At 49.1% G+C, this 27716-nt stretch overlaps 1 protein-coding gene across 2 annotated transcripts in view; it reads left to right on the forward strand.

Annotated features, from left to right (window-relative positions):
- Positions 1-27716, forward strand: part of ADAMTS7 (ADAM metallopeptidase with thrombospondin type 1 motif 7) — a 152340-nt gene that overhangs the window by 21196 nt on the left and 103428 nt on the right. The window contains exons 3-9 of one of the 2 annotated variants that reach the window (XM_075896802.2): positions 1761-1959; positions 8737-8817; positions 9408-9604; positions 12095-12178; positions 14255-14379; positions 16147-16296; positions 21024-21167. In XM_075896802.2, coding sequence (XP_075752917.2) covers positions 1761-1959; positions 8737-8817; positions 9408-9604; positions 12095-12178; positions 14255-14379; positions 16147-16296; positions 21024-21167 — 980 coding nt within the window. The remainder of the gene's footprint in view (positions 1-1760; positions 1960-8736; positions 8818-9407; positions 9605-12094; positions 12179-14254; positions 14380-16146; positions 16297-21023; positions 21168-27716) is intronic. The other variant, XM_075896804.2, reaches the window with a different exon arrangement.

The following is a 27716-nucleotide window of genomic DNA, read 5'->3' on the forward strand; positions in this document are numbered from 1 at the left end:
AACATGTTTCTTGCCGTTTTACTGAAGTAAGAAGTATTTTTAATATACATAATTAATATACATTTGTATTTATAAATTGCAAGTTAGTTTTTCTTATGAAATTTTGCGGTAAAAATATTCAAAATATTTTCCAAGTTTTTAATTAATATCTCAAAAACATTTTAATATAGATATATCAATGAAATTTGGTATATGCCATAGTGTTTAGTATGTGCTATCGCTGTTCTACAACGTTAATTGTCGGGAAGTAACGAGGCTACATGTTACAAGGTTGAAAATAAACACATGCTAATCTAACTATCTAACTCATCTACACGAGTACGTACTCGCCTAACCTTGGCACAAGAATGGGAACAGTCTACAGTGTTGCCGGATGTCTGATAATTATGTGATTCTTTAATAAAACATTCCTCCAAAAAACTTGGTAATTTTGTATCTGTACATTGAATCTTGATTTCGGCCGAAGTGAGAATAACTGTGACATATTACGTAAAGTGGTAAAGTAGATGTTAATATCAATTGCTATACAATCTGAAACTTTTTGGCACCTTTAGGACTTTCTTGCTAAAATATCATTCATTTTGGATTGAAAATGAAAAAAAAAACCTGGAGCAGTCAGGTAGGAATAAGAGATCCTCTGGAAAAGGGCTTTATTCCGGAGGATCGCGCCAGTCTAGACGCTCTTTTCCGGCTTTTCCCCAAGCCGGAAAAAAAGCGGTGGCCATGTTTATTTAAATCCCACGGAGGATATTTAAATCCCCCACGGATTTCCCTATTCTAAAGTTAGAAATTAGCATGCCTCTTCCGAAGAAGGGGCCAGTGTAGACACAGCCTTAATGGTGTGCCTTGGGAGTCTCCAGGAATAAACATATTCTTGAGTCTCCAGGAATAAACTGGATCTAACCACAGAACAACAATTACAAATCATAAATAATATACTTCTAATAGATTGCATTAGAATGAACCTTTACTTAACAACTTAAAGGAACAGGGTTTAACAGATTAATAGTGAATAACATTAACACAGTAAACAGAAATTTATCTATCTGGCATGTGCACTGCCACCATTTATCCCACTCCTCAGAACTGTCAGTCCCATACACTTGCTTGCGTGGGTGCATTTGAAGATTTTGCAGGTGGAGTGGATGGTTCTAGTCTCCTGTGTGCTGGGTGCAGAGTAGTACTTCTAGCCAAAGGTACAGCCAAAGGGCAATCAGAAGCAGCCTACTAGATTCCAGTCCCAAAGGCTCTGAGTCCAAGTCTGTAGCTGCAACCTAACAGCTTCTGACTGGCTAAAACTCCTCCACAGCAGCCTGGCTCATTTTTTTCCAAAAACAAAGGGAAGAGTCCACAGACTGCTGAGCCTTCCTTCACACACATGGAGAGACTCAGCTCCCAAAAACAAAAGCCACTTCCCTCCTGGTTTCCTCCAGGGCTCATGGGAATTGTAGTCTCTGGGGCTAGATTGCAGCACATAGGATCTTCCCAGAGAATAAGCAGAGGCACCTTTAGAAAGGGGACTACACGTGGATTTTGCTTTCTGATGCTCAAATCTTAGCTAGTATGTGCAGTCCATGCTGGTTTGTTCTTCTGTGTCTGGGAGTGTATAGTTCTCAGCATGGATAAAGAGGCAAAAGCAACTTCTTTACCAAGCAACTATTTTCTCATGACAGATTCTGCAACCCTCATCCCACTGTAATTGTCTTCACTGTGAGTCAATGCATCATACAAATGACTGTGCCTTTCTCTCCCCCTCCCAGACAGGTGTATTTCGGCTTGCGAATGAAGACTATTTCATTGAACCTTTGGCTACAAGTACGCATGAGGCGCATACAGCCCGTCCACATAGGATCTATAAACGTCAAGCTCCAGCATATGAGGAAGACAAGTCAACAGTGGAATCCAGCAGAAAGCGAGACAGGAAACCGCCCCATGCCTTGGGAACATGTGGAGTCCAAGGTATTTGATCTCCTTTATTGAAGTTTCATAGGAGTCAAAAGCAGCTAGAAGATAACTGGTTTTAATAATACAGCTCGAAAACAATGAAACAGAAACATTTGGGGCTCCCTTCTGCCAGGTGCCGAGTGCCTTTGATATCAATACTCAGCACCTTTCTCCTGTGCTAAAGTATACAGAATCCTCACACACAATTCTGTCTAAAAAAGGGTAAGAAATTGAACATTAATTTGATGCGAAATCATATTTATGTTTGAGGTTTTCCTCCTGGAATGCCTTGTACTGAAGGCCAGGTGTACCGACTAGCAATAGGCTGGCTATAAAGAAAACTCTTAGGTGACCCAAAATATTTCAGTAAAGATATACCGTAGCTGCAAGTACATTTATGCCCCAAAAGGGAGAGGGATAGAGCCTTCATGAAGTCTCCTAATGTGAAACAGGTTTTGATATGGAAGATGCTCAGACACTCCAATGAGGGAGATACAATGAAATTCAGGGGCAGATGGATATATGAATAGCTTGACAGCTATTCACTAAGAGAGTGCCAAGTTTCCAGGATTGTAGACCAACATTATGTCCCCAGGCATTTTTCTTATGGGAGGGCTGACCACTTTTCAGTTTACTGGTCATGTGTGAGGGAGGGACAATTGCTAAAGAATTTAATTGCCCAGCACCAGGCAATCATTTTGTGGCATTTTTAGTCTGAGTCCCCCATGTCACAGGAATGACTCTAGAGTGCAGCATGTTTATTGTCATATGGCAATAGTTCTGCATTTGCTATTTGTATTTGCTCAGTCACGGCAGCCCTAGACCACAGACCACTGATTGCCCTGTGTTTCTTTCTGCTTTGTGGTGACTGTTTGTTTTCCTGCAAATATCTGTTTGATGTGACTTAGCCGCTGGTTGAACTTTTTAGATTGAAGTACTGGCTCCACTGAAGTCAAATCCCTCCAGAGCAGGGTGCTTCAAACAGTCTTTGGAATCTAGGTGAGGATTATTTGATCTAGTGTGGGGAAAGTCAATAAGGAAAAGTCATGTGTTTGTTTCAACAAGACAAGAACTAGGGATCACTAAATGACATTAGGTAGCAGGTTTAAAACAAACAAAAGGAAATTTTTCTTCACACAGTGCACAGTCAACCTGTGGAACTCCTTGCCAGAGGATGTTGTGGAGACCAGGACTTTAACAGGGTTCAAAAAAGAGCTAGATAAATTCATGGAGGTTAAGTTCATCAGTAGCTATTAGCCAGGATGGGTAGGAATGGTCTCCCTAGCCTCTGTTTGTCAGTGGCTGGGAATGGGTGACAGGAGAGGGATCACTTTATGATTCCCTGTTCCGTTCACTCCCTTTGGGGACACCTGGGGTTGGCCACTGTTGGAAGACAGGACACTGGGCTGGATGAACCTTCAGTTTGATCCTGTCTGGCTATTCTTATGTAGAATAACTGATCCAAAAGAGGAGAGATGTGAAGTCTCAAATCAGCAGTATTATTTTCCAAGGAAAGAGTGTGCCTGGAAAGAGCAGTGGCTCTTTCCATTCATTCAGGGTATGTCTAGACTACATGGCTCTGTCACCAGAGCCATGTAGATTAGTTTACTAGACATTGCCACTTCATTTGGGTATTTAGATAATCGCCGCTTCATTTAAATTAAAATGGCTGCAGTGCTGTGCCGATCAGCTGTTTGGCGGCACAGTGCTGTAGTCTGAACTCTCCACGGTCGACATCAAAGGCATTTGTCGACCTCCCTGGTATGCCTCGTGGGATGAGGCTTACTGGGGAGATCGACAAATGCCTTTGATGTCGACCGTGGAGCGTGCAGACTACAGCACTGTGCCACCAAACAGCTGAGCGGCACAACGTGGCAGCCGTTTTAATTTAAATGAAGCGGCTATTATTTAAATTGCCGCTTCATTTGGGTATGTCTAGTAAGCTAATCTACATGGCAGAGCCATGTAGTCTAGACATACCCACAGATTTTAAAGCCAGCAGGGGCTATTATGGTCACCTGAATAGCACAGCCACTCAATTCCACCCAGCTATTCTACTATCAAGCCCATTCCTTGTGAGTGAGCTAGCAAATGTCTTATAGAATGATGTCCAATTTTGATATAAAGACTTTAAAGAGGTTTGGTGGATTCCCCATCCCCTAAACTGTCCCAATCATCCACTCTGCTGGCTGTTAAAAATTTGCTCCTTTACTGTAGACTGAATTTATCTAGTTTCACCTTCACCTCATTCTGCTTTTGTCTGCTACGTTAAATAGACCTCTCCTATCAGACATATTCTCCCCATGTATCCACTAACCCTCTGTGATCACTAGAGCACCACTTAAGATTAGAAAATCTTATACCTCAAACATTTACTGTAGGATTGGACAGTAATGAGAGCAGATTAAATTTTGCAGGCTTGGTAGTGAAACTATGCCAGCCTCGATGAGGGATATCTGCATCTGTTCCTTACGAAAACCTGAGGCTCTCCACAAAGATGCTGCCATTCTCTTCATAAGCAGAGGCTAATCCAATGATAAGGTCACTAGCCTGGGGTTTGAGACACCTATAGGCAGTTCCTTGTTTTGTATGACCTTGAGCAAGTCACTTATTACTCTTTACCTCCGTTCCCCATTTGTAAAACAGTATTTGTCTATTGTTGGGGTACTGTGAGGGTAAATACAGTAAAGACTGTGAAGTGCTCAGTTACATGGTAATAGGAGCAGTCTAAGTATCTTAGACATCTCAATTGCGAGAGCAGGGAGCAAACGATGCATTTTCCACCTTGTGCAGCAAGTTGGAAAGGTTGAACTGCACCGCTCATTGGGTTTTAGCTCATCTGGGAAATGTGTGTAGTGGATCAACTGTGGAACAGGTGAGATGTCTCCAAAGTTGGTCCAAAAGTCTTAATCTTCCCAGCATTTGCCACCACCGGGAGTATCATCAGCCAGGGTCAGTGTGATTATTTGCGGGGCCTAGTTTGAATGGGGCTCTGCAGCCCAGACCGCCGGCAGCCACACACCAGGCCAGGAGCTCCAGCTCTGCCCATGCAGGGCTGCAGCGACTGCTCCCCCAGCCGCATGAAGAGCTCCCGGGCTGGCAGTGCAGGGGGCAGGGCGGTCTGGGGCACCCACAGCAGACTCCTCCTCTTCTCCCACGGGCTTGGGGCCCCACTGGGTGGGGGTGGGGAGCACTACCGCCATGTGCAGCCGCAGCTTCAGGATGCACCTCCGGTAGGCTGTGCCACTCGGGCAGGTGGGGTCAATCATAAAGTGCAAGGCCATGAGTGGGGGAACCGACTGTAGACACCTCACCCCAGTCTTGTCATCTGCACAGTCATGCGTCCTTCCGACATTGAAGGAGTCGCATAAGGGTTGGTTAAGAATATTAGCTACTATTCCCCAGGCCCTTCCAGTGGCTTCTCTGCTGCTGAGACGCCTGGTAGTTTTCCTTCCCGTGGGGCAGTAGGGGGGTGGCTCAGAGCAGCCATGGGCAGGAGGTGCATTTTATTCCCGGAGAAGGCTGCACCCGCCAACAGAGGATGGAGCAGTAAATGTGTATGGGACGTGTCACTCTAGGGCGCTGCTCTCACGCTTGGAACGTATAGTGGGCTGGATGCAGGAATCACTGGGCGAAATGCTGCAGCCTGTGGTGGGTGGAAGATGAGACTGGATGATTCATAGATTTAAAGCTCAGAAGAATCCACTACGATCACCTGGTCCAGAGACCCCCAATTTGTGGGGCATGCCCCTCTGGGGGGCACAGAGGAATGTTTGGGGGAGTGGGAAGGTGCGGTTGGTGCCTCAGCCAGTCCCCATGGCACGGTGAGGAGAGAATGCCACCCACTTCCTGGCCCTGTCTCTAACCTTGCTCTCCAGGCTCCACCCCCAGCTATGGCTGCTGGCTCAGGGTCCCAGCTTCTGGCCCCAAACCTGGGGCTTTGCTTCTGGCTGCGGCTGTCGTTCCCATGCCTTGGACCCCAGCTGCTGGCCAAGGCTCTGTTCCTGTCCCCAGCCTCAGCCCCCTAACGGGGGCCTGCATCCCCCTCTCCCAAAGCCTTGGCCCCACTCCTGGCCCTAGCTCCAGAAGCGTAAGGGGGGCACGAGGTAAAGGTTTGGGGACCACTGCTCTAGTCTGACCTGCATAACACAGGCCGGAACACCTCACCCTGACTCCTGCTCCCAGGAATTCGTGCCCTCTGGCTGATCTAGAGCTCAGCAGTTAGAACTCTGTGTAGTCCTGCACCAGCAGAAGTTGGCCCAATAAAAGATACTTCCCTTGTCTCATATTCTAGGGCCGACATGGCTCCCACAACACCCCACAAGCTATATTTTAGAAACACATTCAAACCTTGATTTCAGATGATGGAGAGTCCACATACCTAGAGAAAGTTGCTCCAGTGTTTAGTTAGCCTCACTGTTACAATTTTGCATCTTGGACTGTATTTGCCTGCCTTCAGCTCCCAGCCACAAAACCTTGTTCAGCATTTGATAGATTAAAGAGGTCTCTGTCGTCAGAGTCTTTCCCTATAAAGTATTTACACACTGTGATCAAGTCATCTCTGAGCCTGCTCTTGTTAAGCTAAATACACTAGGCCTATTTAGTCTATCATTATAAGCAAATGATCACTTTTGGCCTTAAAAAAATCTATTCCTCTTTGACATGCATCTGATGAAGTGGGTCTTTGCCCATGAAAGCTTATGCTCGAACACTTCAATTAGTCTGTAAGGTGCCACAGGACTCCTTGCTGCTTTTTGATACTGAATGAGCGATTAAATTCCTCGGGCTGAGTTTGTATAGATGATGATGCATGTAAATTTCTACTGGAGTGCGGACTTGTCATTTAGTCTCAATCATACTCTCGAAAAGAACATTCTGAAAATCTGATCATTCTTGTCACCTCTCTTTGTGATCAGAACGTGCTGATTTTATTTAGAAAACAATGCACGGCACAATCCTGGTACACTCCCCCTGTATATTGTTTTCTGCATACAGTTGTAGCGCCCCCTCTCCACCTGGTTACCTTCTTTTAAAGCCAATCTCCTTTCAGGTTCGGATGGATAGGTCTGGGTTCTTCTGGATCCCGCCACCTACTCAATTTTATTCTTTCTGATTGATGTACTTGGCGGTGCCTCCACCCCCCTCACTCCTTCCTAGCAGGGTTGCCAGGGCAGCTTGGGAGGAAAATTCTAGCCCAGGATAATCCCCACGTATTTGCCAGATAGTTGGAGACTCCCAGAAAATAACACAAACACATACACTATAATAAACACAATTATATTAAACAGGAGACAATTATAACAGAACAGGGTAAAACACTATTTTTAGGGTCACCGGTGCCCAGCAACTGTGAGGTTAGTGTCCCGTTGGTACGCGTACTTTGTTGGGGCCCTTGATGACTGTTGACCACACAATCCTTCTCTGCAGTGGTTTAGCAGTGGAGCTGACTAGGTCCAGTACAGCCCAAAGGACTCACAAATGGGAGAAGGCAGTAAATCCCTCCACAGTTTAATATGCTGCAGGTAATAAAATCCCCAAAGAAATTCCCTGCCTGACTAACTAAAAATTGGTGCACTCACACACTCCATGAATGAGCCTCAGGTTGAGAGATGACTCAGTCTCTGTAAAGGGCTGCTCTCTTCTCACAGGGGTCCTCTTCAAGCAGGAACCAGGCTGCTTCCGTCCCAGAATTTCCCCTCCCCGCGAAGGGGTGCAGGGCTCAAGATGCAGACCACACAACTGCACCAAAATTCAAAACTATAGCCTCCCAGCCCAGCATTCAGACCCACACAGCAGGCAGCAGCCCTAAACGTGCTGCTAGAGCCGAGCTGACCATGCAGTGACTCTCTCACCCAGGGAGCTGCAGAGCCAACTCAGCCTGGCTGGGGAAGCCTCCCAGCAAACTCCACAACTGGGAATCAACAGTGGAGACATAAACCCAGCTGAGGGATCCTGCCTTCAGGTCCCTAGAGGCTAGTTCCCAGGGGGAACCCTGCATGCAGGCCTGGGGCTTACTAGCTCCCACACAGTCAGTCCTCCCCTTTCCCTGGCTGGCTCCAGACTCCCCTCAACAATGGTCTCCCCTTCCCCCTGGGAGGGGCATCTCACTCCCCATGGGTTGCAGGGCAGACTCTGGCCCTGGTAGGGAGGGGGAGCCAAGGCAAACTCAGAGAGCCTCTCCCTGAGCTGCCAGCAGACAAGGCCCCGGGAATCCAAGCAATCTCCTTGGGGGTTACACAGTGAACACACACGAATGGCAGGGTGAGTATTTAAGAGGGTGTTTGCAGTTAAAATTATAAACATGCTTCCTTTAACATCCAGAATTCCCTCTGAACCCGGGTCTTCCCAATTTCCCCACATCATCAAACCTGCATAAGTGAAAGCTTTCCAGCAAAAGTCAGCTCTGGTCCTTAAACTTTCAGAATGGTACCACAGAACAGGAGACTAATCAAATTATCTGAATATTTGGGATTCCTTAGGACTAGAAGGCAAACCTTCATGACTTAACGCACAATGCAGACTGTAAACATGCACTGGGTTATTGTCAGTGAAGTAAGCCTGACTCTTCAGAGCCTGGGGACAAAAGCAATTCCAGCTATTTATGATGTGGTTAGTAAAACTCTTATTCAGTCTGTGGTTGACCCTGACCCTGGGGCAGCATCACAGGAGAACTCTTGGCATGAGACTGCACAGTTGCACTATGTAATTAGGCACATTCAAGCTCCTTTTCAGCATCATGCCACCCCAACCCCCCTTTTTTTTCCATGAACATTCTTGCCGTCTCTCCCCAAGGTGAAACTCTGGTGACAGGCAGCAGGGGATTGTCAGTGGAGCTTGGAATTCCATCTCCTGTGCAGCCCCATGGAGCCAAAGGTTAGATCTCAGTGGCTTTTTAAGGTTGGTCAGGACCCTTGGAGACCTTTAGAGTTTTGGGTGAGCCATTAATCCAGCTTTTGGGGCAAGGAATTTATTGTATTAAGGATTCCTGTCCCCCTGGCCGAGCCCTTGTGCTGCATGGCTGAAAATAGCCCATATTGTTCAGCCACTAGTTTTGTTTCTCTATCATGCATATGCCCAAATGCTCCTTAATGGTACATAATACGTTGATATATAAATACAAATCTTAATAACACTGCAGTGTAGGTTTCCTGTTGCTGTTTGAGTTTGTCCATGACCTGGGGGCAATATTCCGGAGCTTGCTCCAAACCCACCTTTGGGTTTCTCTCCAATACGCTAATGCCACCAAGCAACAGAAAGAGTCAGGAGGCCTTTTTCTAAGGGGTCTTTTGGGCATATGGCTCAACAGAGTAGATAAGAGGGAGCTGGTGGTCTGTGAGTCAGTGGTCGGTGTCTTGAGGGCTCTAGTGGCTTGTATGGAATTAACTCTCTTTTTTCTCAGTCCTCTTCTATTCCACCAAGCTGTCAGCCAGGATCGAAACCCACTTCCCTTCTCCCTCCTTCAGAATCTCAGCAGAGCCTGGAGACATCTGAGAAACGGAGAGAGAGATGGGAAGAGAGGCAGCAGAGGAGGCGCAGAATAAAGCAGCGCTCCATCAGCAAGGAGAAGTGGGTGGAGACGTTGGTGGTAGCAGATCCCAAGATGGTGGAATATCACGGAAGTGAACATATAGAAAAGTATGTGCTGACCGTAATGAACATGGTGAGTGCTGAGTTCCATGACCGTTAAATCCATGAAATCCATTGGTGTCCTTGGAGGCCTAAGTAGAGACCACACAGTGGCATCTATATAGGTGATTGGACTTTCCAGGGTTCAGCCTGTTGCCTGCGCAGGGGAGAACATAAGAACAGCCAGGCTGGGTCAGACCTAAGGTCCATCTAGCCCAGTGTCCTGTCTGCCCACAGTGGCCAATGCCAGGTGCTCCAAAGGGAACAAGGAATAGAACAAGGAATCAAGTGATCCCTCCCTTGTAATCCATTTCCAGCTTCTGGCAAACAGAGGCCATCAACACCATTCCGACCCATCCTGGCTAATTAGTAATAGCTATTGATGGACCTGACCTCCATGAATCTATCTAGCTCTTTTCTGAGCCCTGTTATAGTCGTGGTCTCCACAACATCCTCCGGCAACGAGGAAAGTTATGGCTGATCAGTCATGGTCTTATAGAATACTAGAATGGGAAGGGACCTTGAGAGGTCATCAAGTCCAGTCCCCTGCCCTCACAGCAGGACTAAGCACCATTCTAGACCATCTCTGGCAGGCGTCTGTCCAACCTGCTCTTCATAATCTCCAGTGATGGAGATTCCACAACCCCCCTGGGCAATTTATTCCAGTGTTTCACCACCCTGGCAGTTAGGAAATTTTTCCTAATGTCCAACCTAAACCTCCCTTGCTGCAATTTAAGCCCATTGCTGCTCGCCCTGTCCTCAGAGGTTGAGAACAATTTTTCTCCCTCCTTGTAACACCCTTTTAGGTACTTGAAAGCTGTTACAATGTCCCTTCTCAGTCTTCTCCTTTCCAAACTAAACAAGCCCAATTCTTTCAGTCTTCCCTCATAGCTCATGTTTTCTAGACATCTAATCATTTTTGTTGCTGTTCTTTGGAACCTCTCCAATTTCTTCGCATTTTTCCTGAATGTGGTGGCCAGAATTGGACACAGTACTCCATCAGAGGCCTAATCAGCGCAGAGTAGAAAGCTCCTTTATTCCCCCCCTGCAAACACGTAAGGCAAATGATGATTCTCTGCTTGATAAATAAATGCCAAGTAATAACCTGTCCCACCTGATCCTAAGCACCCGGGGTCAAGGCCAAGATTCCCATGGACTTGAGGGAGTTTGGGCCCTTTCTGCACAGGACGCCTATCAATCCCAGCATTACTGCCACATGTCAGACAGGAGCTGCAGAGAGGATGCAGTAATGTTTAGCAACCTCATCCAGAGGCAGCTTCCTGCACCCACTGAATAATGCTCTAAGCTGGAGCCAGCTGGCCTGTGAGAGTGGGGGACTAGCCTGGCTTGCATTGGCTACGTTAGCAGCTTTCCTACACACGTGTCCTTGTGAACAGTTAAACAGAAAGAGTCACGTAACGCCATGAGTAAGAGGTGATGAAAGCCCTGGCACAGAATCCAGAGAGTTTCTGTTATGTGCCATCAGGGCTTCAATAACAGTTAAATGCCTGCTCTAAAACTTCATTACAGCAATTGCATTCAAATGCTTCAACAGCGAACATTGCTGCTTAATCTTCCAGCACTCAGAGGCACATTTGATTGGAAGGTAGATGGCATCTTGGGTTAATGAGCTAGCCCTTCGCCTCCAGAGACTCACAGTCAGATTTGTTTGAGCTCATACATGAAATGAACGTAGTGATCTTAGTCGAGTCGCCTGGTGGCGTTTGCACATATCATAAAAATCACCAGGTTGCTTAGTATACTTTGGCACAATTAGCCTGCTTCTCTTCTGAGACTGAAATAGCACAGTTCTGGATGTGGCTAAGTGGTTTGAGCAGAAGTTGGTGGGGGGCAGATGACTTGGGAACAAAATAATTTGCTTAATAGTCCTTAATAGTGACCAATTTCAGACCGTTCCCCTTGAGAAACCATATGTGGTCATTACACAGTGTAAGCATTGTCCCGTGCATAGAATCATAGAATACTAGAAGTGAAAGGGACCTCAAGAGGTGATCATGTCTAATCCCCTGCCCTCACAGCAGGACCAAGCACCATCTAGATCATCCATGACAGGTGTCTGTCTAACCTGCTCTTAAATATCTCCAGTGATGGAGATTCCATAAACTCCCTAGGCAATTTAGTCCAGTGTTTAATCACCCTGACCATCAGGAAGTTTCTCCTAATGTCCAACCTAACCCTCCCTTGCTGCAATTTTAGCCCATTGCTTCTTGTCCTATCCTCAGAGGCCAAGGAGAACAATTTTTCTCCCTCCTCCCTGTGACACCCTTTTAGGTTTTGTGTTGAAATTCACAGCTCTAACGATTTCCAGGAGAGAGAACCACGTCATTAATGAACTGCCCTAGAGTTGCACCCATCCCTGATTCTAAGGAATTTCTGATTTGGGGCCATATCACCCAACAATATGTTTTAGGACCATGCTTCTCTGTTGGATGCATGTTGGACTGCAAGCAGAGTAATTGCTTTCTCCCAGCCATTGATTTATTGGCTGTTCATATTTCTGCAGGTGGCAGGAATATTCCATGATGCCAGCATTGGAAACCCTATCCACATTGCAATCGTTCGGCTTATCCTGTTAGAAGATGATGAGGTAAAAAAGAAAACAACATGAGTAATACTTTGGGTTCATTTCCATCTTGGAAGCTCAGCCCGCTTCCACATGGCCAGTTGGGAAGCGGCCATGAAAGCCGTTAAACTCTCACTTCCATGCACATGTGTAACCCTGCACACAGGCTGGGGGTGGTGCACTGTCCCATGCAGAGGCACTGAAACCACTTACAGAGAGAATAAGGAGTCTGCTGGAAAGCCTTAGCTGAGTGCCAGCTGGCTTGTAGTTCACAGTGCTGCCTGCAGACAATGGGGACTGCTGCTGTTACACGTGGCCAGAAAGGTCCTGCACAGAATAAACACAAGCCCTAGAGCAGGGGTCTCCAACCTTGTTAAGCACAAGATCACTTTTTGAATTTAAGTGCAATCCAGGATCTATCTCAAACCAAATACTCCTGCCCCGCCTCCTTTGTGCCCCTTCTCCAAGGCCCCACACTGCACGCTCCGTCCTCCCTTTCACCAGGCAGGGACAGAGGGTTGGGGCACAAGTTCTGGTCTGGGCTAAGGGATTTGGAGTGTGAGGGGGGCTCTGAGTGGAGCCTGGGGCAGGGAGATGGGGTACAGGAGGGGGTTCAGGGCATAGGCTCTGTAAGGGAGTTTGAGTCCAGGGGGCTCAGGGCTAGGGCAGGAGCTTGAGGTACAGGAGACGGTTCGTGACTGGGGCAGGTGTTCGGAGCTGGCTCCAGCTTGGCCCTGCTTACCTCAAGTGGCTCCTGGGTGGTGGTGCAGTGGGACTAAGGCAGGCTCACCTCTGCCCTGGCCCTGCCCCTGCCCTGCCCCACTCCCCAAAGCAGCCAGCAAACTCCCTCCAAGTCCAGTTGTGCCCCCTCTCTGCTCTGTGGAGACAGAATACAGAGTGGGAGAGGAGGCACCCTGACACCAGTGCCCCCTCCTCTCCCTTCCCTTCACAGCAAGCAGGAGGCTCCTGAGGGGCAGCTCCAAGGCAAAGGGCAGGAGATGGGCAGCTGAGGGGCTGGCAGTCAGGATCCCCTGTCAGAGGCTCCAGGATCTACCGGTAGATCCTGATCTGCTAGTTGGTGACCCCTGCCCTAGAGACTCGATGCAGGGACTGGCATGGAAGGGTGCAGTTCTTTCTGAAGCCAGCAGGAGTTCCACAGGCAGAGGTGTTACAGAGTCTGGCCCTCATGGGTGGTGGGGGAGGCAAGTCCCCAGCCTCGCCCCCAGCCCCACTCCTCTGCCCCAGCCCTGCCACCATGGGAGCCAAGCCACCCCCCCATACACACCATGAGAAGGTAGGTTGGTGCACAGCCCACCCCTGGAGCATAGGGAGGGTGGGCACCTGGGGGCAGCAACACTTCGCCCTCAGTATGCCTACAATAGGGCGGAGTGTGGGGCTAGGCTACTGGTTGGGGAGGCAATGCCTTCCCCTGCCTCGCATACCCGCCGCCCTGCTGGCCTTATCTTGAGCTGTAATAACTCATAAAGGAATCCCAGTAATTCATGAGGATTCCAAACAATATTCAAGCAGCATCCGACAGCCTAGGGGCACTGACCTTGCTTCCTCGGGCACCTGGACATGCTGTTGGCAGCATTTCCGTTACAGTTCGGGGATGCATGGCTCCAGCGTGACAGAGAAGTGACTGGGAGTGAGGGTGTTGCCCAGCAGATGTAGCTTTCTTTCTGACCCTCGGCTCCAGAGCTGGCTTAGTCCCATGGGAGCCTCCCAGCTAGCAGCACTGTACAATGACTGTGAAATGTTTTTGCTTCCCAGCTGCAGTTCTCAGTCTCAGCTAAACCTCCGGTTACTGAGCTGTTTGATCTGTTTCCCTCAGCAGTGTCCTTGTAAAAGATTCAGCAGCCTCAGAGGAAGAGTTAACTCCCTTCTCTAGACTGTCTCACATTCTGAGCTGATCGCAGTCGAGTGAAAGTACAAAAGACGTGGATTCTGATCTCAGCCATGTGGTGTAAATCTGGAGCACTTCCCTCTACGTCAGTATAGTTACATGGTGTCACTGAGATCAGATCCTGCCGCCAATGTCTCTAAGTGGCACAAAGGACTATAGCATGGCAGCAGACTTTCATTTACTTATATCGGCAGGAGGATTTGAAGATCACCCACCATGCGGACAACACCCTGAAGAGTTTTTGCAAATGGCAGAAAAGCATCAATGTGAAAGGAGACACCCACCCTTTGCATCATGATGTAGCTGTCTTGCTAACCAGGTACCCTGCTTTGTGCTTTATGCTTGCGCTAGCTCTCTGATTTCAGCCGGAAATACCTACAATGCCTATAATGCTGGGAGATAGAGACAGTAGGCTCAGGGTGGGGGCTATTTAAATGCAATTTCCTTATGTGGGTCGTCTTCTTCTTCTTTTTTTTTTTTTGGACACACATGTAACCAGAGCTGCAACCTGCTGTTTTCAGATTAGCCTATTCCTAAAATTGCTGCCAGCCTCAGAGTTCAGATCCAAATCTGGAAAATGGATTTGAATTTACCAGCATCCAGGGATGTTGAGATGCAAGATTTTGGGTTGACCTGTCTCCAGTTTCCTGCCTCCCATGGGGGATGTTCACTTGTATAAGCTTACAGGGTTGTTTTATGGATTGAGGCAGGAATTTGCAAAAGAGAAATTAGGAAGGTGCCTAATTTCTACTGAAAGCCTGTGGGATTTGGGCACCTGGATTCTTTAGTCTTCTTTGAAGATCCCCTCCCAAGAGTATTTTCCTTATGGGTAAGGAGTGCAGTCTCCTAGCTTTCAGCCACTGCAGTCTGGCCTTTGGTTTCATCAGTCATTTCAGTAACTCCCAACTCATTCACAAGCACAGCATCTCCCCCCACACCTCATGTCTCCAGGAGACTTACCTTGCGATAGAAATAAGACACTGCAAGGCAGTAGCTGCCTCTGGGGTTATTGTTCTTCTGGTAACTGCAGTCACTTTGCAGCTGCCTCATGTCCTGTTCCTTAGTTATTCCCAGCCCCAGCTGTACTTTTAAAGTGGCATTAATGCAACCAAGCTGCTTTTGAATTTAAATTAATCAGGTGCCTTAGTAAGGCTTCGGGAGCAAATGGACAAAGAGGGTCATAAATCTGTTACATTCAGATGTATCCTCGCTTTGTGTCTGTTTAGCCAATTATTATGTTGTCACCTTTCATATATGCGCAATGTATATTAGGGTATGTCTACACTACCCCGCTAGTTCGAACTAGCGGGGTAATGTATGCATACCGCACTTGCTAATGAAGCCCGGGATTTGAATTTCCCGGGCTTCATTAGCATAAGCGGGGAGCCGCCATTTTTAAATCCCCGCTGCTTCGAACCCCGTGTAGCGCGGCTACACGGGGCTCGAACTAGGTAGTTCGGACTAGGGTCCTATTCCGAACTACCGTTACTCCTCGTGAAACGAGGTGTACCGGTAGTTCGGAATAGGCACCCTAGTCCGAACTACCTAGTTCGAGCCCCGTGTAGCCGCGCTACACGGGGTTCGAAGCAGCGGGGATTTAAAAATGGCGGCTCCCCGCTTATGCTAATGAAGCCCGGGAAATTCAAATCCCGGGCTTCATTAGCAAGTGCGGTATGCATACATTACCCTCCTAGTTCGAACTAGGAGGGTAGTGTAGACATACCCTTACTGATGGCTAGTTAGATCCTATGTTATGTCACAGGGGGAACACCAGCACCCCGTCAGCCATCCGCTGCAGATATAATTGCACTGTGCAATTTGTACCCATCAGGTACACAGCTGAGAGGGCCTACTATTTTGGAGTCCTTCCTACTCAGGGAGATGTTTATCATCCCCTAATCCATACAAACCTGACATTGTTCCCAACATTCAGGGTTCCCTTTTCAACCTAATTGATAATCGCCCACTCCAGAGTTTTCAGATAATAGCTGTGCTCAGTTTTATTCTGACATTTTGGAATATGCTATGATTTCAACAGCTGATTTGTCCTGTGTGTCTGTTTTGTTTTTAACCCTAACTGCAAAAGGAAAGACATCTGTGCTGCCATGAACAGGCCATGTGAGACGCTGGGTCTCTCTCATGTATCGGGCATGTGTCAGCCTCACAGAAGCTGTAATATAAATGAGGATACAGGACTTCCCCTGGCTTTCACCGTGGCCCATGAACTCGGACACAGGTAATTTGTGTGTTTTAATTTCTTTTATGATCCCCATCCTGGAAAGATACACGACTCAGCTCTTAATTTTAAAAAGTGCAGGTGATACACAAAATGGGAAAATATCCATCTGTACTCAATCTTGCCTTACTTACACTGACTTCAGAAGGAGTTTTGCTTATGTGCAGAGTTTACCCTGTGGGGTTTGCTCAGAGGGTTTCATTTTTAGAACTTTATTATTATTTTCTGAGTTTAAACTGCCTCTGCACACTTCCAGGTGCCCCAGATCAGTTACATTTGTCTGTCAAATCCAGTGTGACTGAATCAGTGTATAGGACTTCAAGGCAAACTGAATGGTGTTCTGTAAGGCTATGTCTACACTACAAGGTCATTTTTGTGCAAAAACCAGTGAGCGTCCACTCAAGCATGTTTTTGCGAAAAAAAAATACAGTAAATTGACAGGACAGAGGGCTTTTGCCGATAGAGTTATTCCTCTCCCCACGAGGTATAACTGCTTTTTGAGCTACAATTCTCGCGCAAAAAGGCATGGTGGACGCTCCAAGGGGTTTCTTGTGCAAAAAGAGCCTATCAGAAAAAGCTTTCTTGCGCAAGAGCGTCCATGCAGTGTGGATGCTGTCTTGCGCAGAAGCACACCACTTTTGCGATGCGCTTTTGAGGTGTGAACACGCTTTTGTGCAAGAGGTTTTTGCGGAAGATCTCTTCCATAAAAAGCTTCTTGCACAAAAACCCTGCAGTGTAGTTAAAGCCTAAATAGGTTGGCCCAAGATCAAACTAGAATTTGTGAAACATTTTTAAAAAGGCTATTTCATTAGAAATTCTTCAAATTTAGTGTATTTATAGAATGGATGGCAAATGTTGGCCTGTTTAATGCAATTAACCTCTGGAAAGGTCTTTTACATATCAGATTAATACAGCTTCAGGAAACTATTCTGTATTCTAAATGTCTTCTATTATGTATAGCAACTTTCTGTCAGTTAGTGTATATTATCTGAAGTTTACTTAAATCAGTTTTGTTTGGTAGTCTTATCTTTTCCTTGTTTGGGTTTGCAGACTACTTCAAAATTCTTCTACATTTACATAAAAAACTATCATGTATTAATATATTCACTGATTTGCATTGAACTTTGGATTCATTGATCCATTAATTAAATTTTGCTTTACATTTCCCCTTCTCCATTGGGTATGATATCAATTATACCAGATAGATTCTCTTATTTGCAGACAGTACTTCCACATTATTTCAGTTACATTTCCAGTGAATGCCTAGGAAATATACAGAAGTGAATAGTTTATCAAACTGGCAACTTTTAGACAGCCTTGACAGTTATCATAAACCACAGCCTTTAAATTAAGTAACACCATTTCGTTGTCCCTATCCACAACTTGATTCATTGTCTTTTCTATCGGCTGCCTCCAGGACCTTTCCATACTAGAGGTTGTTATTGCTGAAAGCGTGTAATAAATACAGTGCTAAGCCCCTGCATTTCAATGAGTGGGAAAGCAACAATAAAGGAATTATGAAGCTTGGAGTCTGTGCATTTGGAAAAGCACAAAATGAACCATGTGTGGGAACAAGGAGCAAGGCAGTGACTCCCCAAGGTTCAGACTGTGAACAGTACGTTCCTGTCCGCCAGCATACACAGTGATTATATGAGGCAAATATTTCTTCACGGAGAACAAATTGGACACGAGCTAATTTTCATTATCCTCCCTAGGCAGTTGGGCTGGGCCAGTCATTCTTGCACTGGATTCTCTGGGCCTCTTCTGGGCTCACTTGCACTGGATGTAGGCCAATGTAATTCAGTGGAAATACACTTGACTTACACCAGTGTGAGAGGAGCAGCAGGCCTCTGGCTTGGAAGGGTATAGGGTAGCAATGGGGCATTGTGTCATGCTGAGGAGATATGAGGCGATAGCCCCTTCCTTTTTGTTGGTGGGGAACATGTTCAGCCCCACCGAAGGGACTTACAGGGAGGCTTGGTGCTTTGGAAATATGTACCCTGTGCTTTTTGGGTTTTCATAGATCAGACTATAATGTTCAGCGGGGCCAACACTCACTGGGTCCCTGGGCAAGGGAGAGGTAGCTGGGGGTGGGGTCTCAGACAGAAGGGATGGGGCTGGGGCTAGCCACCCTCAGGCAGCTTTCAGTACAGCATGTGGGGTTCTGGTGGCAATTTAAAGGGCCTGGGGTTCTGGCTTCCACAGTAGCAACAGTGGCAGTCAGGAGCCCTGGGGCTTTTTGAATTGCCAGGCCCTGGGGCAATTGTCCTCTCTGTTCCCCCGGTGGTGGGCCTGGTACTGTTTTAAGTACACGCCACCAGGTGGGATTCCACGCTGAGAGAGCCTTGTGGTCTTGCCAGTGTTGGCTGAGGACAGGTCTACACTAGATTTGGAAGGCCAACTTAAGGTACGTAACTCCAGCTATGGAAATAACATAGCTAGAGTCAACATACCTTAAGCTGAGCTTGGTGCCGTCTTCACAGTGAGAGGTCGACAGGAGCAAATGCTCCCCTCCGCTTCTCTTACTCCTGGTGACTGTGAGAAATACTGGGGGTGCCCTCAGTAATCGATTTAGCAGGTCTTTAATAGACCTGCTAAATCAAACGCCAAAAGATCAATTTTCAGTGCCGCAAGTGGAGACGTGGCCTCAGCACCTAACTGCAAGAATGAGGCAATACTACAGAAAAATTGCTGCAAGTACCTGCTGGAATGTTGTCTAACTTTGTGTAGCCTGCAGTCAATGCCCTTTGTGCAGACGCTTCTCAGGAGCATTTGTGCAAGTCCGTTTTCCTGGCAGCAAATTCACAGGAAGTGCCTCACAAAGTTGAATGCATGAGCAGTTGTGGAAGCCAACTGTTACATTCATACCGGTGGCTATCACATGCGATAGCCACATCGAGGAACAGAAACAATACCGTGTGCCTTATCCGCCCAATCATAACTAACCAAACATAGCTCAGCGACAGCAAGAATCAAATAGCTTTCTGTGAGCTTAAAAAATAACCCCATGCAAGCGTGTTCAATGTCAAAGAAGGAAACCTGAGGAAATGGCAACCTGCTCACAAGTATCGTACAATCAGGAAAAGGGGCTCATTGAACGATACAGTGTCTGTTGTGTATTATCCACTCGGCTCTGCTTATGAAATGTGCTGTCCTGTTCTCCACCCTGCCCTCACTGGACAGGCAGCAAACCCACCCCATGTCAGGGTTGCCAACTGAATCAGGCTATATCTCCTGGAGGTTTCCAGGTGATGCAGCAGGGCTAAGGCAGGCTTCCTGCCTGTCCTGGCACCACAACACTACCGGAAGTGGCCAGCAGGCATCCCTCTGTGGGTCAGGGAAGCCTCCCGGAAAAGAGGATAAAGGTCTCCACATGCTGCCTTTGCCTCCTGTGCCAACTTTGCAGTTCCCATTGGCTGAGGACTACAGCCAATGGGAGCTGCAGGGATGGGTAATGCACAGAAACCTCCCTCCCTCCCTCCCTCCCCATGCCGCCCCCACCTAAGAGCCACTGTCAGAGGGATGTGCCGGTTGCTTTTGGGAGCAGCCTGAAGTAAGCACTGGCTGGCCAGGGCCTGTACCCTTCATCCCTCCTGCACCCACCCCTCTGCCCCAGCCCAGAGCCCACACCCATATTCCTTCCCAGAGCCTGCACCTCCTCCTGCACCCAAACCCCTTGCAAAGCCCTACAGCCTCACCTCCTTTCATACTCAGCCCTCTGCCCCTTTCCAGCACTTGCACCCCTCCCCCAACCTGTACTCCCACCTCCTGTCCCAGCCAAACTCACACCCAAATTCTCTCTCAGAGCCTGTGCCCTCACCCTCTCCTGTCCCCCCACCACCTTGCCCAACCCAGAGCCCACATCCAAACCCCTCCCAGAGTCCAGGGATCGCCATTCCCGGACACTGGGAGCTGCAGGAAGTGGCATGGACCAGGACACTGCTTCCTGCAGCTTCCATTGGCTGGGAATGGTGACCTGCAGCCAAGGGGAGCTGCGAGCAGCCGGAGCACCAGAAGTGCAGGTGACTAGGGCTGCGGCTCACCAGGGACTAACCCTGGTGAACCAGATCTGGCCTGCAGGTCGGTTATTGCCCTCCGCTGGTCTCGCTAATGCTTCTTCCTGCCATGAGTGCAGGGGACTGGACCAGAAGACCCCTTGAGAGCCCTTCTACCCTATGATTCTGTGTCTCCATGCCCTGCTCTAGCTGCTGGAGCTCGGCATCAAATCTAGATAAAGGACAGTTATGGGGGGAGGGTCCCCGGATCCCCCAGATGCCCACTCCCCTCGCCGTATTGATTCGCTCTTGATGTGTCAGTCGTGCATTAAGGCCCTCACTTCCCCAGAGCGCTGCAGACGCACCCAGGTATCTCCACCCCACACAGCTCACAATCTAATCAGACAAGGCAGAGGGGAAATCACTCACGTGGGGTCCCACAGCAGATCAGTGGTGGAGCTGGGAGTAATTCACTGGTCTCCCGGTTCCCGCCCCTTTGAGCCAGGTGGCTTCCCACTGACAGTGATGTAACATTTACGGCATTGGATCCTGGCGGACAGGTAAAGTCTCTGTGCAGAGCTGGGGGGTGTTCAGAACAGCTTAATGGGGGGAAACTGTCCGAGGCCTTTGTACTGTTAGGCTTGATGTGACTGTGCTAAAGACAAAGCACCTGTGTGGTTGTCTCCAAGCCCGTGGCTCACCTCTCCTTTGTGGGACTGTGCTCTTACACAGTTTTGGGATTCAGCATGATGGAAGCGGCAATGACTGTGAGCCAGTTGGGAAAAGACCTTTCATCATGTCTCCACAGCTCCTGTATGACACCTCTCCACTCACCTGGTCCCGCTGCAGCAGGGAATACATCACCCGCTTCCTCGAGTAAGTCCCCCACCTTCTCTCCTTCCCTTCCTTCCACCGTGGGGCCAATGGCAGGGCTCGCCGGGCAGTCAGGAGCCAGGCGCCACAGTCAGAGGGGGCTGGATGAAATGGAGAGCTGGACTAGAATGGCAGGCACGGGACACATATGAGTGCTGCTGCCTGGCTGCCTTGGAGGGCCTGGGCTGCCTCAGGCATGGGTGGGAAGATCAAGGGCTTGAGAGTGGAAGGCAGGGGGAACAACAGAATTGCTGGGCCCCTGGGCAAGATGGGGAGGCTTGGGCAAGGGCCGGGCCTTGCAGGAAGGGCTGTGGCAGCCACTCCTCAGCACCGGCTAGAGCTCACCTCTCTCCTTCCCTCCTGCCAGCCCTCAGCACCACCTGGAGTGCCTCCTCCCATCCACCAGCCCTCAGCACCACCTGGAACGCACCTCCCCCCTCCCGCCAGCCCTCAGAGCTGCCCGGAGCACGCCTCCCTTCCTCCCTCCTGGAGCGCGCCCTCCCTTCCTCCCACCAGCCCTCAGCACCACCTGGAACGCACCTCCCCCCTCCCGCCAGCCCTCAGCACTGCCCGGAGCGTGCCTCCCTTCCTCCCGCCTGGAGCCCGCCTCCCTTCCTCTCGCCAGCCCTCAGCACTGCCTGGAGTGCGCCTCCCGCCCGCCCGCCCAGAGCGCGCCTCCTTTCCTCCCACCAACCCTCAGTGCTGCCCGGACTGCGCCTCCTTTCCTCCCACCAGCCCTCAGCACTGCCTGGAGCGCGCCTTCAGGGTTCTGGTGGCAATGTAAAGATTCCAGGGCTCCAGCTGCTGCCACTGCTGTGGTAGTGGTGACCTCACAGCCAGGAGCCCCAGATCCTTTTGAATTGCCAGACTCCAGGGCAATTGTCCCCTGTGGCCCTGCATCAGCATGCCTGGTGGAAGGACAAGTGTCCCTCTAGGGATGAGATGCAGGTTTGCCTGGGAGGAAGAATTTTCTGGAGGAAGAATAGGTCTGAGTTGTGGCTGAGCTCGGGGCCTGGGTAGCTGTGATCCATCCACAGCAAGATCCACATGACATCAGGGCTTAGGGGTCGGCTGGTCCCATTCACTGAACTCTCCCGGTGAACGGTCTCAGGCGTTTGTGATCTGCATTGTCCCGCATTTTGGGTGCCTTCGGAGGGAACTGCAAGCGCTCCACTCGGAGGGTGGGGACCTGTTGGAATTGTCAGCTAATGGTGTTGATACTCTCAAACATGCATCACTTGAAATGTTTTCTTTGTCTTCAGCAAACCCTGGTGTCTGGCGTGCTCTCTGTGCCCAAGTGGTGACAAAGGGCTGAGATTTTCATACGGGGCCAATTTGCTGATTGAGTTAGACGACAGCATAAGGGAACTTTGGGAGCCAATCAGAGCAAACCTGATGACCCAGTCCTCTGAATGGCTGGTCCCCACTTTGAGGTGCAGACCTCAAATTCCCTCCATTCCCATTGGATCTTGGCATCTGGCCAAATCAAGCCCTACGTGAATGTCGGGACATCCACAGGACTGAGCAGTAGAGCCCTTTGTGTTGGATTGGATGCTAGCAGCGGAATCCTGGCCCTATTGAGGTCAATGAGACTTTTGCCACTGACTTGGTTGGGACCAGGATTTCCCCTCTCTTACTGCAAAGGCAGTATTGTAACACTGCCATGGATCTCCTTTCCGAGCAGCCTCCTGCATTTTTCCCCACTATGACACATTATCAGTGACTGCTGCCCAGCCAGCGGGTCTACACTCCTTCTCGGGCTCTGGGGCCATGTAAAACCTCAGTTACAGTCTTTTCTACATTTCATTACCATTGGCTGTTAATCCCGACTGCTAAGGCATGTTATAAATCACCCCAAAGTTTTGGGATCACCTGTCCGTATATCACGTCACATCAGCGTGTGCCACGTGTTACCCGGAAGAACCGGACGCACTCCGAAAGAAAAGACATCCTTTGGGATGCACATGTTAGAGTGCTGCTCTCCGCTTAGCTCCCTAAGTCCCAAGCAATTTTCTCTGCTTAATCAATCGTCTGGATACTCCAGAGAGCGCAGCTGTCCCAGTGCCTGCCCAGGAATACTGGTTCTGTTCTCACTCACCAGAGAGTGTCTCTGGAGTGACTCCCCTTTCACACCCGTGCAAGTCAAAGGAGAGCCTGGCACTGAGCATTGTCAGCAATTCCAGCCATAGGGAAACGTTGCGGGACCCACACTTTGGTTCATGTGGTTTTCACGTTGCACTGGCTTTGGGGAGCAGCTGCAAAGGCACGAAGGGCAGTTTGGTGCCCAGCTGCCCATTGTACCTTTGAGACTCCCCCCTGGAACAGGCATGGAGGCGATTTACTCCCCCCAGCTCGATCAGCATGTGGCAGCCCAGTGTGCAGGGCAGCAGGTCCTTGTGCTGCCCAGGGAGCAGCCCTGCAGGCAGAGGATGATTTGAGAAGTCACAGGCTCCTGCCAACATCCCTGCTGCTCTGGGGAGGGCTCAGGCTGTGCCTGGCTGCAGCAGGCCTGTCCGGACACATTGGCAGAGCCCGCTGCTGGGTGTGCGGGGGGTAGATTCGAGGCTCTGCCCAAGCAGCAGCACAGTGCAAGGGGAAAAGGAGACATTCCACCCGCTTACTGCTTCCCTGGCACACAGCATGGGCAGCGAGCCAGGGCCAGACTAGCGCTGCAAGTAACAGAAACACAGTGCTTGTTATCTTGACTTCCCTGCCTCTCAGGAGGCATTCCCAGCACCTCTGCAAACGCAGTCCCTGGCTCGTCCCAGTGGCCCTTTCTGTGCTATTGAGACCTGGTATTCCATGGGCTGCAGCCCATCGCGAAACCTTACCTCGCCTGGCCTCTGCTCGGCCCGGAGTCACTTTCCAAGGCAGAGGAATTCTGTTTGTCTCCGGGCAGGAGATATTCCAAGCAGTAGCTATGGCAAGCCACATTCTTTTGTACGGCTGTTTATTTTTAGCACTGCTCGCTGACTCTTCAGTTTGGTATTGGGTTCTTGAGACCGATGCCTGGAGATTTGCATCCATCAGTGCCCGTGTACTGCTGGGCCATTTCTCTTCATTACTGCGGGGAGAGGAGAGGAATTGTAGCTGACTGCTGGTCTGCAGGGGGCTGGGCAGAAGGGCTGCGTTGCACTGGCATTGGGTGGAATGTGTCTGACAGAGGCGTCTCCTTTCCCCTTGCACTGCGCTGCTGCTCGGGCAGAGCCTGGAATCTACCCTCCACACACCCAGCTAGCTGTGTGCAGGGTGTGAGGGTTGGCCATGTGACTGATCCCTCATTTCAGATATTCAGTGCTAAATCAGCTGTGGTCCCCAAGGAGTGTATATTTTTAGCCTTCACTTTTAGAACAGGAATTTTCTGATCATCACCTTAAGCTGCACTTAGTGCCCCAAGAAAGAAATGGACCATCTGGGTGCATTTCCAGTTAATTTCTGTCTCTCTCCTCCCCCATGGAGGGCAGCTTTGCCTTCAAGGGGAGACGCCACTTCAGCAATAGTATTTTGTTGGTTGTGACATCACTCTGGCAATAGAAAAGGGGATGGTGTGGCCACAGAAATGTCTGTGTTGTTAGAACAATGTTGGCAAAAAAGTAGGAAGGAATAGGCCCAGAGTTTAGACCCTCATCACTGGGCTTGCTAGATTGGCCTGGGACAATCTTTACATTGAGAATTGCACTGTCCAATTTTCTAAAGAAGAGAGAAAGAAATCCATACAAGATTGGAACAACTGCAAACCATTAGTATCTTCCACAGAGAGCCGCCCCGGGTGTGCATTCATGTGACGGTATGGCTGACTCTGACCTCTCAGGACGTAAGGGGCTGAACGCTATCGGTTCACGTGGAGCTCAGCAGCACGCTAGCTCTGTGGCTAGATTTTTTTGGAAGTGCATAGCCTCATTTACAGCTAAGAAACCCATTGTGAGTCTGGAGGAGGCTCTAAATCTTATTACCCCCCCACTGCCCAGGGAGACTCTTCTTGGCTCAAGAAATAGCTCTATGACTTCCGGATGCCCAGGTCACTGGCACAAGTCCCAGTGAGGCTGGCTTTTGCCACACATTGTTCAAGCCGCCCTGGGAGGCGAGTCTGATAAGGGATCCTGCTGCTTAAATAACAGGCTTAGGGAGCAATAGGGCAAGTACCTTGTGCCTTCACAATCAAGTGCTTCTAGTTTGAGGTATTGAGTTCTTAGATTAAAGCATTAAAGGGGGACAGTCCTTTGTGCAAGTAGCAAACTGACTTTACTGGGCAGGGGGAACAACCTGTGCACATTTCATATTCCATTTATGCCAGATTTCTCCCAGCCCTCTCACTGGCTAGGCCAAGAGAAGGCAAATCCGTGGGATGGGTGGCAGAACTCTTGGAGGTAGCATGTTGGCCACTGGCCTGACGGGAGCCGCAGCTCAGTGACCCCCAGCGTGCTGGAGGAGTTTGGCTTTCAGAGACGAAGCACGAGCACAGGGAAAGGGACAGACACCAAGAACTTTGGCTATCCTAGTGCCACTCCCTCTGTGTGATCTGAAAAGCAGGGGGCACTGAGGGGGTTCCATGTTGTGATGGCCTCTGGGGCATGATGGCCATCAGCTAGTCTGTCCTCTCCTCTGCCACAGCCCACCAACACCATGTGCATCCTAAATGCAAAGTATGCCAGCCCCCAGGAGACTAGCCTGCCATAGGCAGGAGGGGAGCTGAGAGCATCAAACACAAAAAGTCAGGAGTAGTTATTCTGTGCCTTTTGTTTCAGTGAGCGAGAGGCCAAGCAACCACACACAGAGCCCTGGGGAGATCAAGGAGCAGGGCTTTGCCCTCGTTTCATGTCAGAGAGCTAACAAACCAGTCTCAAGGTACAGCAAGGCAGTGCCCGGGCATAGGTGACACTTGGCGTTGCATGGTGCAGAATGCATTATTTCCCTCGCAGTGAACGCCCTTTGGCTGTTTTCCCATGAGCCAGTAAACAAAATGGCTTTGGAGCTGCCAGGCAGGGAGTCTGCAGAACTCCGAATGAACGTAAAGCGCGCAGCAGGGATATACTCTCTGCTCTGGCGCCAGCCCAGTCCTCTAGGGCCCCCAGAGCCCCAGCCTTCTCAAGCACAGGCCACACGGCAGCGTGTCCTAGCCAGAGTTAAGCTTAGCTACACGAGGCGGGGAAGAACCAAGGAATTTCCAATCAAGGGTCCATTTAAAAGTGCTGGGCACCTCTCCCCAAAGGAAAGTCGCTGTGAAGCTGCATGTGGAAAACTCCGTTTTCAGTCATCATGTTTCTGATGAGCCGCATGGGGGTGTGAAGCCAGCGCTCTAGGATAGGAAGGCTGAGCAGACGGGCAGCCTTACTGGGCAGAGACCTTGTGCATCAGGCCAAAGGGAGGTATGTCTCTCCTCCCTGAGAGCTGGCTGAGATCAGCTGTAACCCCATGTAGCCGGGGGGCTTGTCTACATGAGAATGGTGAACCGGTTTCACTTAAATCAGTCAAAACTCTTTGATTTTGGTTAAAGGCTATCTTATTTGAAGTGAGTTTAAACCTCTTCCCAGGCCCCTTAAACTGCTATAATCCATGTGTACGCTGAAATTGGAGGATCCAGAGAGCGGTTTGCATCAGCTGAACTAAGGGTATGTCTACACTGCATTCCTCTTTCGAGACAGGAATGCAAATGCAGCTGAGCGAAATTGCAAATGAAGTGCGGATTTGAAGTGTGCTTTATTTGCATAATTGCATCCGGGCTCTATTTCAAAATACCCTAGAAACGCTGTCTAGACATGGTTATTTCGAAAGAAAACCCTTCTTCTGAAATTACCCTTAAACCTCATTTTATAGGGAGGGTTTTCTTTTGAAATAACTGCATCTAGACAGCATTTCTTTTTTCGAAATAGGGTATTTCAAAATAGCGCCCGGACGCGATTATGCAAATGAAGCTCAGGAAATTCAAATCCACGCTTAATTTGCAATTTCGCTCATCTGCATTTGCATTCCTCTCTCAAAAGAGGAATGCAGTGTAGACATACCCTAAGTCAGTTTAAATAAGCCCCTTAATTGTAAAGCGGTGGCTCTTGCTCATATAGACAAGCCCCTGAGCGGTACAACAAAAGCATCTGGACGCCTGGAAAGACCTGGATATTTCAAGGGGATACATACCATGAGCTAGGAGACAGGGAAGGTGGGCAGTGAGGAACATCAGCAGACCAAGAAAAGGTGCATACTGAGTTCAGCGATAGCCACGGAAATGAAACCTCTTTTAAAGGCGTTCTCCACCAGACTTCCTAGCTTCATTTTTGAGGGGTAGCTTGGAGATACAGCTCTGAGGGCCAGTGAGCTTTACGGGCTGACGAACTGGTTTAGTAGTTATTGACATCCGTTGTTTGCCCTGTTTGTGCCAGTGGGACCCTGTCCCAGAATTGGTTAAACTGAGGCCACGACTTCCCTAGAGTGAGGAAATTGGTCGTGACCTCGTATCACAGCTAAAACTCAGCAGCTTGGTTCTGGTGAACGGGCCGCTGGTTGTGTTACGTTCGAGAGCTGCTTTGTGACTGGGTGTGGGAGACTCTTGTAACCCAT

Source organism: Pelodiscus sinensis, chromosome 14 (genome assembly GCF_052426305.1).
Source record: "Pelodiscus sinensis isolate ZL-2025 chromosome 14, ASM5242630v1, whole genome shotgun sequence".
In the NCBI taxonomy this organism is placed as follows: domain Eukaryota; kingdom Metazoa; phylum Chordata; order Testudines; family Trionychidae; genus Pelodiscus; species Pelodiscus sinensis.